The sequence below is a fragment of the Mustela nivalis genome (assembly GCF_964662115.1).
Source record: "Mustela nivalis genome assembly, chromosome: 2".
In the NCBI taxonomy this organism is placed as follows: Eukaryota; Metazoa; Chordata; class Mammalia; order Carnivora; family Mustelidae; genus Mustela; species Mustela nivalis.
Window position 1 is genome coordinate 135,817,094 of NC_139021.1, and position 17,947 is coordinate 135,835,040.

At 35.1% G+C, this 17,947-nt stretch overlaps 1 protein-coding gene across 3 annotated transcripts in view; it reads left to right on the top strand.

The window, feature by feature from the left end:
* Nucleotides 1-15,435, top strand: part of ADK (adenosine kinase) — a 525,969-nt gene extending 510,534 nt beyond the window's left edge. For all 3 annotated transcript variants that reach the window (XM_082717349.1, XM_082717351.1, XM_082717350.1), the window contains one exon: nt 14,592-15,435. In XM_082717349.1, coding sequence (XP_082573475.1) covers nt 14,592-14,716 — 125 coding nt within the window. In that variant the 3' untranslated portion in view covers nt 14,717-15,435. The remainder of the gene's footprint in view (nt 1-14,591) is intronic.
* The last annotated feature ends 2,512 nt before the right edge of the window (nt 15,436-17,947 follow it).

Here is a 17,947-nt window from a genome sequence, read left to right on the forward strand (position 1 = left end):
GACAAAACTTGGAAGCAAGATGTCCTTCAGTAGGTGACTGGATAAACAAACTGTGGCACATCCATACAATGGGATACTATTCAACCGCAAAAAGAAGTGAGCTATCAAGCCATGAAAAGATACAGAGGAAACTTAAAAACACAGCACTAAATTAAAGAGGCGAATCATAAAAAAGGCTATACACTGTATGATTCCAACTATATAATATTCTGGGAAAAGCAAAACTATGGACACAGCAAAAATATCAGTGGTTGACAAGGACTTGGGGAGGGGGATATGGAGACATAAATGGGTAGATTACAGGGGTTTTTTAAGGTAGCAAAACTATATTGTATGATACTCTACTGGTAGAAAACCGATCATTAAACATTTTTCAAGTCTTATAGAATGAACAACACAAAAAATGAGCCCTAATATAAACCATGGACTTTAGTTGTTAATAATGAGTCATTATTGGGGCACCTGGGTGGCTCAATCCGTTAAGCATCTGACTCTGGATTGTGGCCCAGGTCTCAGGTCATGATATCAGGCCTGCATGGGGCTCCATACTGAGGGTGAATCCTGCTTAAGATTCTCTCTTTCCCTTTCCCTCTGCCTCTCCCTCCTCAACTTGTGGGCACTTCCACTCTCTCTCTTAAAAAGAAAAAAGAAAAATGAATCAATATTGGCTTGTCATTTGTAACAAATGTACCATACCAATACAAGATGTTAACAATAGGAGATACTGAAGGTTGAGGGGATGAGAGGATATAAAAGAACTCTGTACTTTCCATTTAATTTTTCTGTAAACTTAAAAATGTTCCAAAAAATCATTTATTATTTTTTTAAAATACCAAAGTGGAAAAACTTGTTCCACCTATCTCGTTTTACTCACATCTTCGGTATATGTATATGCCCTGTGTATCTCAACTTCATCAGCTGTGGTGTCCTATGGTGCCGAGTGTCTTATGGCCAGTGACATCACAGTTTTTACCAAAAAGCTTGTTTTCATTGATATCACATAATAGCCACTCTATCCAAGTACAGTGATCCTTTCTGCTTAATTCTTTCAGGAATTTTCCCAGCAATTCCTTCTAGGGAAGCATTGGTCCTTGAATTTCCATTTCAAAAGATGCAGACTGATTTACTTGGCTTATAGTTTCTATAGATGAAGACTTCATTTGGAGAAGAAAGACTGGGCTAAAGTTTCCTCAGAAACTTTCTAAGATAGGTCCTCTCACACAGACTTTGTTTCCCTATGTGTAAGGATACAGAAAGTAGTAAAGATCTTTATGTCCTTGAGGAATCTTCTAAGAGTGACCAATTTCATTATGCTTATGCTGATACTACACTGATTTACTTTGTGGTAATCTCTGTTCCCAAGTGACTATAATTATTAATGAACTCTAAAGGCATAAGTGGAAAACTCTAAAGGCATAAAGGCATCACTTAGCTGAAACTCTTGAATGAGTTATTCTTAACTATTTATCTGAATAGTTAAATATCCCCATGTTATTGTTTAAAATAACATTTATTGGCTTTTTTATTATTAAAGTAATATTGCTTATTATAGAATATTTAGAAGATGAGAAGAACAAATAAAAAATCATCTTTGAAATCTGGAAATGATAATGTTCTCTTTTTAGACACACATAAAATTTTTGCCTTTTTATTATTTCAAATAAAAATGTTTCTAAAGTGCAGGGTGCCTGGGTGGTCTATCAATTAAGCATCTGACTCTTGATTTTAGCTCAAATCATGATCTCAGGCTCATGAGATCGAGCCTCTCATCAGGTGCCACGCTGAATGTAGAGCCTGCTTAAGATTCTCTCTCTGTCCCTCTGCTCCCTCCATTCACCCAACCCCATTTATGCACATGCTTTCTTTGCCTCTCCAAAAAAAAAAAAGTTTCTAAAGTGTATTACATGGATCTGACAAAAGACTAAAATGGAAGAAAACACATGTAGGATAGGTACAATAGCACTCTGTACTATCTTTGCAGTTATTCTGAGAATTTAAAATTATTTCCAAATAAAATGTTTAAAACAACTGGAACAGGATGAAGTACTTAAGGCATGGTAGTGGAACAAAAATACAACTTTTCAGAAAAAACAAATGTTGGTCTCTACCAATCATCATACCCAAAGAATTTCCAGATGGAATAGAGTTAAATGACCACAAATGAACTAAAAGTAAAGGTAGTCTAATATTTATCTGATCTCATGGTGTGGAAGACCTTTCTCAGCCTAAATTCAGTGGAAAACTTATTAAAGAAAAGGTTAATATATATCACAATAAAAATAAAAGACAAATGACAAAGTAAGGAAAAGTATTTGCAATATATATAGTAAACAAACTGGGAATGTCTCTTAAAAATCAATAAAGAGAGAGAGGTAGGGGTGCCTGCGTGGCTCAGTGGGTTAAAGCCTCTGCCTTCGGCTCAGGTCATGATCCCAGGGTCCTGGGATCGAGCCCCACATCAGGCTTTCTCCTCAGTGGGGAGCCTGCTTCCTTCTCTCTCTCTGCCTGCTTCTCTGCCTACTTGTGATCTCTGTCAAATAAATAAATAAAATCTTTAAAAAAAGAAAAAAAGGGAGAGGGGTTCCAATGGAAAAATGGGTAGAAGTTGTCTTCACTTTTTAAAAAGAAATACAAATGGGGGCGCCTGGGTGTCTCAGTCCTTAAGTATCTGCCTTCAGCTTGGGTCATGATCCCAGGGTCCAGGGATTGAGCCCTGCATCAGGCTCCCTCCCTGCTCAGTGGGGAGCCTGCTTCTCCCTCTCCCATTCTCCCTGCTTGTGTTCCTCTCTCGCTGTGTCTCTCTCTGTCAAATAAATAAATAAAATCTTAAAAAAAAAAAAAGAAATACAAATGGCTAGTCAGCATATAAACAAAAAAGTTTTCACTATCCCTAATAACAAATGACTAAATTAAGATTCTGCCTTTAACTTTTCAAATTATCAAACAGAATTTTTTAATAGCAAGAATGCTATTGGGAATGTACACTAATAAGATCTTTTTGAAAAGAAATCTGGCAATAATATGTAAAGCCTGAAAAATTATTAATTACCCTTAAAGACATTTTTCCTAAGGAAATGAAAAATGTGCACAATGGTTAATGCCATAAGAATTTTATAAAGAAAAAAAAATTTTATAAAGATACTCATCACAGTTTTATTTATAGTAAAAAAAAAAATAGAAACAACCTAAATATCCAATACTATTGAGTCAATTATGTTATATCCACATTTAAAAATGGTCTCTAGGAATATTTAAAAATATGGGAAAATAATACACTTTTTATTGCAGAAATAATAAAATAAGTAGAAAATACAACAGTACAAAAAGGATATATACATATATAGTAGAAGTAATAGATAAAATGAAAGATACAATTGGTCCTACCCCAATCCTTTAATTCCTCTCTTTGAGGCAGCTTTCTTTGCTAATTTCTATTAAATCCATCCAGAAATATCTGGCCTATGTACAAGTTTGTATATGTATTAATATCCCAGTTTTTATCGAATGAGAATACTATATACTGTGCTTATTGGCCTATACCCTTGATCTTTCATTTAATCATATCTTGGACATTGTTTCATAGCAACACATAAAGATCTACCTCTTCTGGCTAACTGCTTTGTATTATTCCATTCCATGGATTTAACCACTCCCCTCTTCAAATTGATGGATTTTTTTAAAAGATTTTATTTATATATTTGACAGAGATATCACAAGTAGGCAGAGAGGCAGGCAGAGAGTGAGGCGGAAGCAGGCTCCCCACTGAGCCAGAGCCCAATGAGGGACTCGATCCCAGGAACCTCAGACCCTGATCTGAGCCAAAGGCAAGAGGCTCAACCCACTGAGTCACTCAGGTGCCCCTAATTTTTTTTTTTAAGACTTATTTATTTGACAGAGAAAGACACAGCATGAGGGGGAATACAAGCAGGGGGAATGGGAGAGGGAGAAGCGGGCTTCCTGCCGAGCAGGGAGCCCAATGCCGGGCTGGATCCCAGGACCCTGGGATCATGACCCAAGCCAAAGGCAAACGTGTAATGACTGAGCCACCCAGGTGCCCCTAGAATAGTCGATTTTTTTTTTTTAGTATTTCACTTTAGAGTTACTATGTGCTTTTTGTGTCTTATTAAGATCTTACCTCTACAATATTAGTATATTCTTTATTTTCTTCTAAAAGTCCTATGGTTTTGCCATTCACATTTAATTCCTTGATACATCTGAGTTTTTAAAATATGGAATAAAGAAATTTTATTTTTTAATCAAAAAATCAATTACCTAAACACTGTTTTCTAATGAACCATCCTTTCCCCCATGTATTCACAATGCTAATTCCACTGAACCTCAAGTTTCCACATTTGCACGGGCTCGTTTCAGAACTATCTCTTCTTTTCCTTTGCACTGTTTATTTATACCTGTGCCAATACTACACTGTATTTATTATTATAGTTTTATAATAAGTGCTGGATCTGGTCTTTCTCCCTTGTTTTTCTTTTGTAGGAATTTTGGGCTATTCTTGACTCTCTGTTTTTCATAGATTTTAAGATCAGCTTGTCAGTTCCCTAAAACCTTGTTGAGACTTTGATTTTGTATTAATGAATCTTCTTATCAAAGAACCTGGCATATCTCTCTGTTAAGGTCCTTTGTAGTGTTGCTTGATAAGGATTTATAATTTTGTTCATTAGAAACTGATATAATTTATGTTGCTTTTGTATCTTTTTTCAAATTTCTTTTCTTTCGTGATATATAAAAATGTATGACTAATTCGTGATTATATATGAATAATTGACTTTTGTATATTTCTCTTATATCCAGCAATCTTTCCAAAGTCCCTTAAGTCCAACAATTTATAGATTATCTAGTGTTTTCTTTTCTTTTTTCTTTTTTTTTTTTTAATTTATTAGGGTGAGGGAGAGAGAGAGAGAATTTCAAGCAGACTCTGTGCTGAGCCCAGAGCCCAATGTGGGGCTCAGTCCCATGACCCTGAGATCAGGACCCAAGGTGAAGAGTCGGGATGCTTAGCCAACTGAGCCACCCAGGCGCCCATATTTGGAGTTTTCTATATACAGTCCTCTTAACTGAAAATAACAAGTTTATTTCATTTTTACACTTTTTAATTTTTTTCTTAGTCTTATTGCTCTTTTTAGGATCTCCATGCTATATTAAATAACATCTTTTTTTTAAATAATGGGACTGTGTGTGTTTATTTCTTAATTTTACTATTATGCTACTTTTTTCTACTTTTTCTACATTTATTGGTTATTACTTTTACAATCAGGAAAAAAAATTTTTTTCAATTGCTTTCTTGAACTAAATAGGCTCTAAGTGAAGTTCTAAGGAGTGGTCATTGAAAGTGTAATAGGGGCACCTGGGTGGCTCAGTGGCTTGAGCCTCTGCCTTTGGCTCAGGTCATGATCTCAAGGTTCTGGGATCAACTCCCACATCAGGCTCCCTGCTCAGCGGGGAGCCTGCTTCCCTTTCTCTCTGCCTGCCTCTCTCCCTACTCGTGATCTCTGCCTGTCAAATAAATAAATAAAATCTTTAAAAAAAAAAAAAAAAAAGAAAGTGTAATATACATGACCATGGCAGCCGCTATTGCTTCAAGTTTTGTACCTGAGGTATTATTCTACATTGTTAGTTTTCTCTGACCTTTAAATTATATGACTTAAAAACTACTTCAAACACATATACATCTGTCTATATTGTCAGGTAAAACAAAGTACTGTACAATCTAAATGTATAAGAACTAAATTTAGCGTAAAATGTGATTTTTAAAGAAAATTATATAAATTCTAAAAAATGCCTTCAAATGCTTTACTCTTCATATACATATTATGGGCTACTGTACATTAAAAGGCTTTGGGAACTGTGTAAGAAAGAGATAATCACTGATATATACTTACACAGTATCGTTGGAGAAGCAATTTGAGAATAATACAAGATGCTAACACTTGTAAAAGGTGAACTATTAAATTTCATTCTTCCATTTGATATGATTTTGATCTTTTTGTATTATTGAGACTTGTTTTATGGCCTAACGTGATCTATTCTGGAGAATGTTACACGTGCACTTGAAAAGAATGTATATTCTGCTATGTTTGGATGGAATGTTCTGTATAGATGTTATGTCCATCTGGCCCAATGTGTCATGCAAAGCCACTGTTTCCTTGTTGATTTTTCTGTCTGGATAGTCTATCCATTGATGTAAGTGAGATGTTAAAGTCCCCTCCTGTTACTATATTACTATCACTTTCTTCCTTTGTGTCTATTAATAGTTGCTTTATGTATTTAGATGCTCCTGTTTTGGGTGCATAGATATTTATGATTGTTATATCTTCTTGTTGAATTGTTTCCTTTATGTAGTGTCTTTCTTTGTCTCTTGTTACAGTCTTTGTTTTAAAGTCTGTTTTGTCCATGGGCACCTAGATGGCTCAGTCAGTTGAGTGTCTGACTCTTGATCTCAACTCAGGTCTTGATCTCAGGGTCATAAATTCAAGCCCCACGTTGTGCTCTCTGCTGAGCATGGACCCTACTTAAAAGATAGATAGATAGATAGATAGATAGATTAAGGAAGTCTATTTTGTCCGATGAAAGTATTGTTACCCCAACTTTGTTTTTGCTTCCATTTGCATGGCAAGTATTTTTCTATCCTTTCACTTCCAATCTGCCTATGTTTTTATGTCTGAAGTGAGTGTCTTATTGGCAGCATATACATACATCTTATTTTTTCATCCATTCAGTCACCCTGTCTAGATTAGAGGATTTAGTCCATTTACATTTAAAGTAATTACTGTGATAGGTATGTACTTTTTGCCATTTTGTTACATGTATTCTGGTTATTTTTATAGTTCCTTTCTGTTCCTTTCTTCTTTTCTTGCTCTCTTTCCTTGTAGTTTGATGGCTTTTTTTAGTGTTATGTTTGGACTCCTTTCTGTTTATCTTTTCTTTATTAAATTACAAGAAAAAAATCTGGAAAGAACACATGGAGCTTAAATAAGAGGCTACTAAACAATGAATGGGTAAACCAAGAAATCAAAGAGGAAATAAAAAAAATACATGGTACAAATGAAAATGAAAACACAATTGTCCAAAATCTTTGAGATGCAGCAAAAGCTGTTTTAATAGGGAAGATTATAGCAATACAGGCCTACCTCAAAACCAAGAAGATAAAAATTTCAAATAAACAACCTAACCTTATACCTAAAGAAGGTACAAAATAAAGAACAAAGCCCAAAGCCAGTAGAAGGAAGGAAATAATAAAGATTAGAGCAGAAATAAATGAAACAGAAACTTTAAAAATAGAACATTTAAAAAAATGGGATAGATCAATGAAATCAGAAGTTTGTTCTTCGAAAAGATCACCAAAACTAATAAACTTGTAGACTCATCAAAGAAAAAGAAGACCCACATTAATAAAATCAGAAATGAAGGAAAAATAACAACCAACACCACAGAAATACAAAGGTTCATAAGAGAATATTATGAAGACTTACATGCCAATTGGACAATCTAGAATAAATGGATAAATTCCTGAAAACATAGGACTTTCCAAGACTGAATCAGGAAGAAATCAAAAATTTGAACAGATTACTAGCAATGAAATTGAATTAGCGATCAAAACAAACAAACAAACAACAACAAAAGAAACAGAAAACCCTCAATTCTTGCAAGTTCACAAAAATCTGTGTGGCATGGCTTTCTTATTTTATGACAACCAGAAAAGCTAAATCATTCACTCTTATGAGTTCCTGATTGGCAGCCTTTGTTGATGTTTCTTGTTCTCCAGTGTTATGCCTCCTGTTCTTTTGACTGTGTTGGGAAGGCATATATGTAGAATTTAGCCTTTGTTTGCAAGATAATATACTGATGAGGACCATGGGAACCAGGGGAAAAGCACCAACAAAAAGGGCTCCAAAGCGACTTTTTCATGTTGAGCATACATTCCAAGTCAGTCATTTAAGATTTTTCTTGTTGAATTCCTGACAGACCCAAAATCTTTACTAAAAGAGAGCAAACTTCTTTTTTGATATATATCTGCAAGCCATATTTATCTGTTATAGTGTGTGCCAACCATACTTTTTAAAATTCACCACATTCAGTGAAGAAGATATGAATAATCACTTTGTTTCCTTGCTGACGTAGTATTTGTATATATTAATAACAAATTGCTACTGTTGATATTTTCCCTACCTAAAAAAAAAAAATACTTCATTAGAATAATATCCCCCAAATACAAATAACTTTTAAAAATAGAGGAAGACCAAAAATCTTTTAGAAGAGTAGGTGAAAGATAAGAACAAACCAGATTTGTTCTTTAACATATAAAATATTTAGTCTCACTCATAATAAGAAAATGCAAATTAAAATTACATTGAGATATAATTCCTAACCTTCATTGGCAAAAATTCAAAAGCTGACAGTATACTCTGTTGGTGAGGTTGTGGGGAAATGAGCACTCTTAAACTTTACTAGTGGAAATACAAAGTCGTTCAACTTCTATGAAAGGGGATTTGGCAATATCTAATAAAAGTATTTATGTATCTACTCTTCGGCCCCAAAATTCTACTTCTAGAAATTTGTCCTGAAGATGTATCACCCGTCAGCAATACAAAGATATATATCCCAAAGGTTATCCATTGTAGCTGTCTTTGTGACTGCAAAGCATTGGAAACTATAACCAGGTAATAAGATGAACATCAACAGTGACTAGCAATTGGGCATAATGTGCCTCTAAATGTGATACCCTGAGAAGGACACAATGTAATTATTTTAGTATTCTGGCCAGAAATGCATAATCTGAGTTAAATCATGAGGAAATATCAGACAAACCCAAATGAGAATCATTCTGTTAAATAGGAACTGGGGGAAGACTATATGCTTCAAAAATGTCCCTGTCACAAAAGAAAAAAAAAAAAAAAAAAAGTTCCTGTCACAAAAGCCAAAGAAAGTCTGAGGAAATGTTCAAAAGTATAGAAGACCAAAAACATAACAAATCCTACAATAGATTCTATCCTGGAAGGAAAAAAGTGCTATAAAGAACATCACTTGCAAATGCCTGTCTGGCTCAGGCAGTAAAGCATGCAACTTTTAATCTTGGGATTGTGAGTTTGAACCCCATGTTGGGTATAGAGATAACTTAAAGATAAAAATGGCTCCTTAAAAGAAAAGAACATTATTGGATCATTGACAAAACTAGGATATGGAGAGTAAAATTAGATAATGGTATTCTAACAGTGTGACTGAAGTTAATGACTGTGGTTATATAAGAGAATAGCCTTATCCTCAGGAAGGAAACATGGATGTATTTAAAGGTAAAGAAGCATGATAAATGCAACTTGCTCTCAAATATAGCAAAAAACCTGTAAAAAAAAAAAAGGGAGTCGATGTGCATCAAAGAAGTAAAACATTAAAGATAAGCCCATCTAGGTAAAGGATATGTGGATTTTTTCACATTTTTATTCTCACAACTTTTCTATGAATTTGGAATTATTTCCAAATAAAGCATTTTATTTAAAATACATTTTAGGTCAGCTAGGAATTAAAAATTCTAATTTAAAAATTATATTGAGAAACATTACAGTGAGTCAACTAAGCCAGACATAAAAGGACAAATATTATGTGATCTTACTCATATGAGGTACCTAGAATAGGCAAATTCCTAGAGACAGAAAGTAGAGTAGCAGTTGCCAGAGGCCAGAAGTGTAGAGGAGTAGAGAGTTATTGTTTAAAGAATATGGAGTTTCCATTGAAGCAATGAAAAAGTTCTGGAAATTGATAAAAGTGACAATTACACCACTTAGCAAAATGATATTAATATCATGAATTGCACACTTAAAATGGTAGCTAGGTTATATATCTTTTATATAATAAAATATTATCTTAGAATGTTTATTCATGTTACAATAGGATTCCCTGTGATTCTTAAAATATAAGCTTCCTTTGTTTAAAGCATTTTATAGAAACTTTAAGATTCACGTCCCCTACTTGATGAAGGTTGCACTTACAATTGATTATGTAACATCTGTAGTTTGTCTCAGTCGGTTTTTCAGAATACATTATTGAAAACTGTTATTCACCTGGGGCAAAGGCCTTACTTAGCTTTTTTCTGCATTCAGGCTTTCCACTTGTCAAAGCAAATGTCTCTTCTGAGTACTTCACTTCAGACATCAGCTAGCTCTTCTCTTAGAAAGAGGATGCTGGTGCTTGTGCTTCACAGAAATATTTCATAAACATAAGCTTTTCTTTTTCTCACAAAGATCATACCAGAAGGAATGAGGAAAACAGATGTTGCATATAAGGCTTCTCATAGACGTGTTTCCATTGTAAGTTGATCTGACTCTGAATTTGGCGTCTGCTCCATTCACTGTGTGGGCTGAGCATTTTAGTCCCACAGTTTGGCTGAAAGTTAATATTGACCTTTGACTGTTACCTGAAAACTCAATGATAAAATACTCTTGCTAAACCTCTTGAGGGAGTGATTTCACATTATAAGTAAGGGTCTTCAAAATATATCACTCCATTAACCAAATTAATTTTATTCTTTGGTTGGGAATACTTATTTTACTAGGTACAGAGCATTCCCCAAATCTGACAGCGAAAAAGCTTGTGTGGTCAGAATAGTAGAGAAGAAAGGACATAAATCTCTTCTAATGCTCTCTACAGGTCATTATACCACAGCTTCTCAATTAATCTGCACCCCCCGCAGGCTGCCAGGGCCTAGGGAATAGCCTGGAAGTCCAGCTACAGAACAGTTTCTCGTTATCTGTTCTTCTGAGTATTTGAGTACTGCTAAGCAGCTCATGTTCCCCTAGAGGAAAAGTAGCCCTAGATTCTTCTGCTCTTGAACTGTCTTATTTGTAACTACAACACTTTTTTCCTTTTTTTTTTAATTTTACAGTTTTATTTTACTATAACTGATAAACAATAAACTGCATATATTTAAAGTATACAGTTGTGCAGATGTTAACATAGGCATCCATACATCCATGAAACCACCACTGTAGACATATACACTGTAGACATATACACTACTCCCATGCTCTTTTGTAATTCTGGCTTCCTTCCTCTTCTCATCCACATTTGGATCATTTCCAGTTTGGGGATATTATAAATAAAGCTGCTGAGAACATTCACTATAAATCTTTGATATGAATATATACTTTCATTTACCTTGAGTTTAACGTGTAGAAATAGAATGACTGGATCTTATGGTAAAGGTATGTTTGACTTTTTAAGACATTGACATGGGGCACCTGGGTGGCTCAGTGGGTTAAGCCGCTGCCTTCGGCTCAGGTCATGATCTCAGGGTCCTGGGATCGAGCCCCGCATCGGGCTCTCTGCTCGGCAGGGATCCTGCTTCCTCCTCTCTCTCTCTCTGCCTGCCTCTATGCCTACTTGTGATCTCTCTCTGTCAAATAAATAAATAAAATCTTTAAAAAAAAAAAAAGACACTGACATATGGTTTTCAAAGTGGTACTATCATTTTATATTCCCATTACTAGCATAGGAGAGTTCCAAACGACCCAGATCCTTGTCAACACTTATTATGGTCAGTCTTTTTAATTTTAGCCATTCTAATGGGTTAGTAGTAGTATCTACCTGTGGCTTTAATTTGCATTTCTCTGATGAGTAATGGCATTGAACATTTTTTCCTGAGCTTATTTGGCATTTGTTTATCTTCTTTGCTAAAATGTTAGTTCAGGGGCGCCTGAGTGGCTCAGTGGGTTAAAGCCTCTGCCTTCGGCTCAAGTCATGATCCCAAGGACCTGGGATCGAGCCCCGCATCGGGCTCTCTGCTCGGTAGGGAGCCTGTTTCTTCCTCTCTCTCTACCTAATTGTGATCTCTCTCTCTCTGTCAAATAAATAAATAAAATATTAAAAAATAATAATAATAAAATAAAATGTTAGTTCAGCTTTTTTGAAACCATTTTTGATTAGGTTGTTTCTTATTACTGAGGTGTAGAATTAGTTAATTTGGCAAAGTCCAGTTATTTTTTCCTTGGTAAAAGTTTGTGCTTTTATGTCTTACTTAAGAGAGTTTTGACAAATTCAAAATCACTAAGATTTTCTGTTTCCTTCTCAGAATTTTATAGTTTTAGCTCTTACATTTAGGTCTGTGATCCATTTTGAGTTAATTTCTGTAGATGATGTGGGGTAAGGGTTGAGGTGGTTTTGTTATTGTATTGTGGTTTAGGTGGGAGTTTTTTTGTTGTTGTTTTGTTTTGTTTTGTTTCAAATATGCCATCCAGCTGTTCTAAGACCATTTGTTTAAAAGATTATCTTTTCTCCATGGATTGCTTTGATACTTTTGTCAAAAATCAATTGATGATATAGAAGTAGATTTATTTCTGAACTCTTTGGTTACATTGACCTATTTGTTTTTCTTTATGCCAATAGCATAGTGTCTTGATTATTTTAGTTCTATAATAAGTTTTAACTCAGGTAGTCTTGTTTTTCAAAGGTGTGTTTGACTAATCTTAGTCTTTTGCATTTCCACATAAATATTGGAATCAACCAAGGTGAGCACTTGATACCTTTTATTTATTTCTTTTGTTTGCCTTATTGCACTGGCTAAAGTGTTTAAGAACGAACATTTTTGTCTTGTTCTTGATCTTAAGGGGAAAACATTCCATCATCCACCATTAAGAATAATTTTAACTCTAAGTTTTATAAGTGCCCTTTATCAGGTTGAGGAAGCTCCCTTCTATTCCTAGGTTGCTTCAAGTTGTTATTAGATATGTAGGTTGAATTTTGTCAGATGCTTTTCTTCTTGCATTAGGTGATCTTGTGGTTTTGTTAGTAATGCTAAATTACACTGATTAATTTGTTATCCTTTAAAATGTACTATTGGATTGGATTTGCTAAAACTTTCTTTAAAGTATTTGCATCTTTTTTTTTTATTTTGGTATCAGAGTAATGCTGGCCTCAAGGAATAAGTTAGGAAGTATTTTGAGTTTTCAGCTTTTTGAAAAGGCTATTGTATAGCATTGATATTATTTTTACTGCTTAAATATTGGATAGAATTCACCAGTGACACCACCTGGACCCGGAATTGTCTTTATGGGAAGCTTTTTAACTGTAAAAATCAATATATTTAATAGATACAAAGCTAATCAGGTTATCTATTTCTTCCTGAGCTTGAGCTTTCGTATTTTGTGTTTTGCAGGAATTTTTACAGTTCCTCTAACTTGCCAAATCTATTGGCATAAAGTTGTTAATGTTTCTTTATTATTCTTTTTTTTTTTTAAGATTTTATGTATTTGGGGCGCCTGGGTGGCTCAGTGGGTTAAAGCCTCTGCATTCAGCTCAGGTAATGATCCCAGGGTCCTGGGATCAAGCCCCACATCGGGCTCTCTGCTCAGCAGGAAGCCTGTTTCCTCCTCTCTCTCTGACTGCCTCTCTGCCTACTTGTGATTTCTCTGTCTGTCAAATAAATAAAAAAATTTTTAAATATTTTATTTATTTGACAGAGAGATCACTTAGTGTTTCTTTATTGTTCTTTTTTTTTTTAAGATTTTATCTATTTATTTGACGCAGAGAGAGAGAGAGATCACAAGTAGGCAGAGAGGCAGGCAGAGAGACAGGGGGCAGCAGGCTCCCCACTGAGCCGAGAGCCCAATGCAGGACTGGATCCCATGACCCTGAGATCATGACCAGAGGCTTAACCCACTGAGCCACCCAGGCGCCCCTCTTTATTATTCTTTCAGTGAATGTAGATTCTATAGTGACATTACTGCTCTTATTCCCAGTACTGGTAACTTAAGTCTTCTCTCTCTTTTTTACTGATCATTCTGCCTACATGTTTAATTTCATCCTACTCGGACTCCCAAATCAATCTCTTCAATTTTACTGTTTATCCCATTTGTTTCCCTTCTTTTCATGGATCTTTTACAGTATTTGAAAATTTTTGTTTCATTTATTTTGTCCTTATTTTAGTTGTTTCTGGAGGAAGGGTAATTGTGGTCCCTTTTATTTCATCTTGGTCAGAAACCAAAGTCCTCAACACCGTTTTCTACTTTATCTACTTTATTTATTTTAAATGTCAAGTTGGTCCATGGTGTTTGACTGTAGAAATCATTTCACTGTTGCTTCTGGGAGTAAAAGGGAGACGTAAGGTACTTTGTAATTCTTCAACTCTCAAATCTGTACTTGGAGAGACATCCAGATGATAGAATTTTGTCCAAAAGCAGTGTGCTAGGAATAACAACACATAAGGAATCCAGAGAGATGGAGAGAGGAATAACTAATACCTCCTTCTCAGCTGTAAAAACCCAACATAATATTCTTTAGCCAGTACTTCTTACTCACAACATCTTAATCTCAAAACTAAAGGAAAGCGTGATGATGCTTTAGGCGTACAAAGACTAGAAATGCCTGGACGGTGAGTTGTTATGTCCCAACTTGAGCTCTTTAAAAGATGTATTGAGGGAAGCTCATGATGTATGGTGCAAGAACTTTCGAAGTCTTGAGGTTTAACGCTTAACTATCAACACCGAAGAGAGGGATAAGTACATGGACTGATTTTTGGCCTGACCCAAAATGACCTTTCTCATGCTGTTATGCAATACTCACGTTCTTCCCTTTTGTCTGTGTTCCAGGTTTTCTGTCTCAGCTGGTCTCTGACAAGCCCCTGGCTGAATGCATCCGTGCTGGCCACTATGCTGCAAGCGTCATAATTAGGCGGACTGGCTGCACGTTTCCTGAGAAGCCAGACTTCCACTGATAGAAGCGCAGGAAACCCAAGCCCAGGAGTATAGTCACTGCCTTGATTGCTTCCTGAGAATTCCCATATTAATAAAGAAGAAAATTATCTGCCATCTTTTCCTACCATAATAATATTCATTCTTAATTTAGGGAATACAGTAATGCTCAGTAGAATCTTTATTCTCTCAACAACCTAAAAGAATAATGTCTATTTCCGTAGTTTGATAGTGCCACTTAAATGTTGATTAGACAGGAATATAACATTTCAATAGAAATTGTTATTTCATTTTCAGTTACTTTGTCAATTCATGCATATTTAGAAAATTGATCAGTTTTTTTACATTTCTGCTTTGAATGCAGATGCAATTTAATATAATAGATTTTTAAACAGGAATTAATTCTAACACATCAATCTTCAGCTTTTATACAAGTATATTTAATTTAGGAGTGTGTGTATATATATATGTATGTGTGTATATGCATATATACATATATGTGTACCACGTATAAATGATGTGTACCACGTATAAATGATAAATGGTCAAATAAGGTACAGAAATATATATCTTGCCAAGTTATGCCAGATAATCTCTTTTGCACATACTCAAACGTGTAATAAACTTTGGATAATTAAATAATTTGCCAAATTATGTTATATTACAACATTCAAATTATAATCTTATATTTACCTATGGTACTCTGTGATTTGATACAAATAAAAACTTGTCATATGGGGAATTTTTTCTGTCTTTGTTCTGTACTCAATAAACTAAGGAAGTAAGATCATTTTTTAATATTAGGCCCCACAATGATATCTAATTTATTGATGGTGATAGAAAGAACAACATAACACATTGAAAAATAACTTAGTATTTGAGACCAATAAGTCACTGTTTTAAAATGGAATTGCACAATAGAACCTCTGGAGTCAGACTTAATTACCTTCGTATAACCTTGCACAAATTACTCAGCGTCTTTTATCTTCAATTTCCTTTCCATAAAATGGGATAATAATTCCATCTACAAGATCATTGGGATGACTTGAGAGAATACCAACTATAAAATGCATGCTACATGCCTAGTAAGTGCTTAATAAGCACCTGTTACTTTTATCATTATGATTATTATTGTTAAAGAATTAAAAGGTGGGGCGCCTGGGTGGCTTAGTCAGTTAAGCGTCCGACTGTTGGCTTCAGCTCAGGTTGGTGAAATCGAGCCTGGCCTGGAGCCCTGCATCAGGCTCCGTGCACAGAGCCTGCTTGAGATACTTACCCCTATTCTCTGTCTCCCCCTGCTCCTCCCACCATTTACACACATGCTCTCTCTCTCTCAAATCAATCAATAAATAAAATCTTTTAAAAAAAAAAGAAAAGAAAAGGTAACATTTATAAAACTGAATTCAAACCATAGAAAACGGTTCAGGTTTTTGTTTATTATGTTTTGGGAAACTTTAAGGTATGCTATACTTGCTTGTCTTTTTCTTTTTTTAATTGCGATATAATTCATACAATTTGCTGGGTTTTTTTAGTATATTCACGAAATTGTATATCCATCACTATTTTTAATCACCCCAAAAAGAAATACTCCATCTCCCAGTTAACCACACCCCCCAGCCCCTAGTAACAACTAATCTATTTTCTGTCTTTATCGATTTGCCTATTCTGGACATGCATAAAAATGGAGTCATATAACATGTGTTCTTTTGTATCTGGCTTCTTTCACTTAGCATGTTTTCAAGATTTACCCATCTTAGAGCATATATCAGTACTTTTTTTATTTGCCAAATAATATTGTATAGATATACCAGATTCTATTTATCCATTCATCGGTTGATAGATTTGGGGGTTGTTAGCACGTTTTTGGCTATTATGAATCGTGTTGCTTTGGGCGTTCATGTACAAGTTTTTTATGTGGATATGTTTTCAGTTCTTTGATGTATATATCTAGGAGGGAATTGCTAAGTGACATGGTAACCCAATGTTAAAGTTTTTTGAGAAACTCCAAATGTTTTCTAAAGAGACTGCACCATTTTAGTTTCTCACCACAAGGTCTGAGGGTTCATTTTCTCCACACCATCCCCAGTGCTTGCTATTATCTGATTGTAGTCGTTTTGGTGGGTATGAAGTGATATTTCATTATGGTTTTGATTTGCATTTCCCCACTGACTAATGATACTGAACATCTTTTTTATGTGGTTATTGACCATTTGTATTTTTTCTGTGGAGAAAAATCTATTCATATCCCTTGCCCATTTTTATTATACTTATCTTTTTTTTTAAGATTTTATTTATTTCATAGACAGAGATCACAAGTAGGCAGAGAGGCAGGCAGAGAGAGAGAGAGAGGGAAGCAGGCTCCCTGCTGAACAGAGCCCGATGCAGTACTCGATCCCAGGACCCTGAGATCATGACCCAAGTTAAGCAGAGGCTTAACCCACTGAGCCACCCAGGCACCCTATTTTTATCTTTTTAAAGATTTATTTATTTTAGCGGTGCCTATTGGCTCAGTTGGGTAAGTGTCTGCCTTCAGCTCAGGTCATGACCTCGGGGTCCTGGGATTGAGCCCCACATTGAGCTGTAAGCTCAGGGGCGAGTCTGTTTCTTCCTCTCCATCTCCCTCTGTGATCTCTCTCACTTGCATGCTCTCTCAAATAAATAAAATCTTTTTAAAAATAATTTGTTTATTTTAGAGAGAGTGAGAGCATACAAGCTGGGGGAGGAGCAGAGGGAGAGAAAGAATCTTAAGCAGACTCCACACTGAGCATGGAGCCCCACACAGGGCTTAATTTCACAACCCCAAGATCATGACCTGAGCCTAAACTTAGAGTCAGACACTCAACCTACTGAGCCACCCAGGTGCCCCTCCCTTGCCCATTCTTTAATGAGTGATTTGTCCTTTCATTATTGAGTTCTAAGAGTTCTTTTATATATTCTAGATGCGTCTCATCAGGTATATGATTTATAAATTTGTTCTTCCATTCTCTGGGTGGTTTTTACTTTCTTGGTGGTGTTCCTTGAAGCACAAATGTTTTTAATTTGTATGAAGTCCAATTTGTTTATTTTTTATTTTGTTATTTGTGCTATTGGTTTCATATCTAAGAAATCATTTGCCTAATCCAAGATCACAAAGAATAACACCGGTGTTTTCTTCTAAAAGTTTTCTAGTTTTGACTCTTACATTTAAATCGTTGAACCATTTTGTTTATTCTTATATATATGTGAGGTAAATTAATTTTCTTGCATGTGGATAT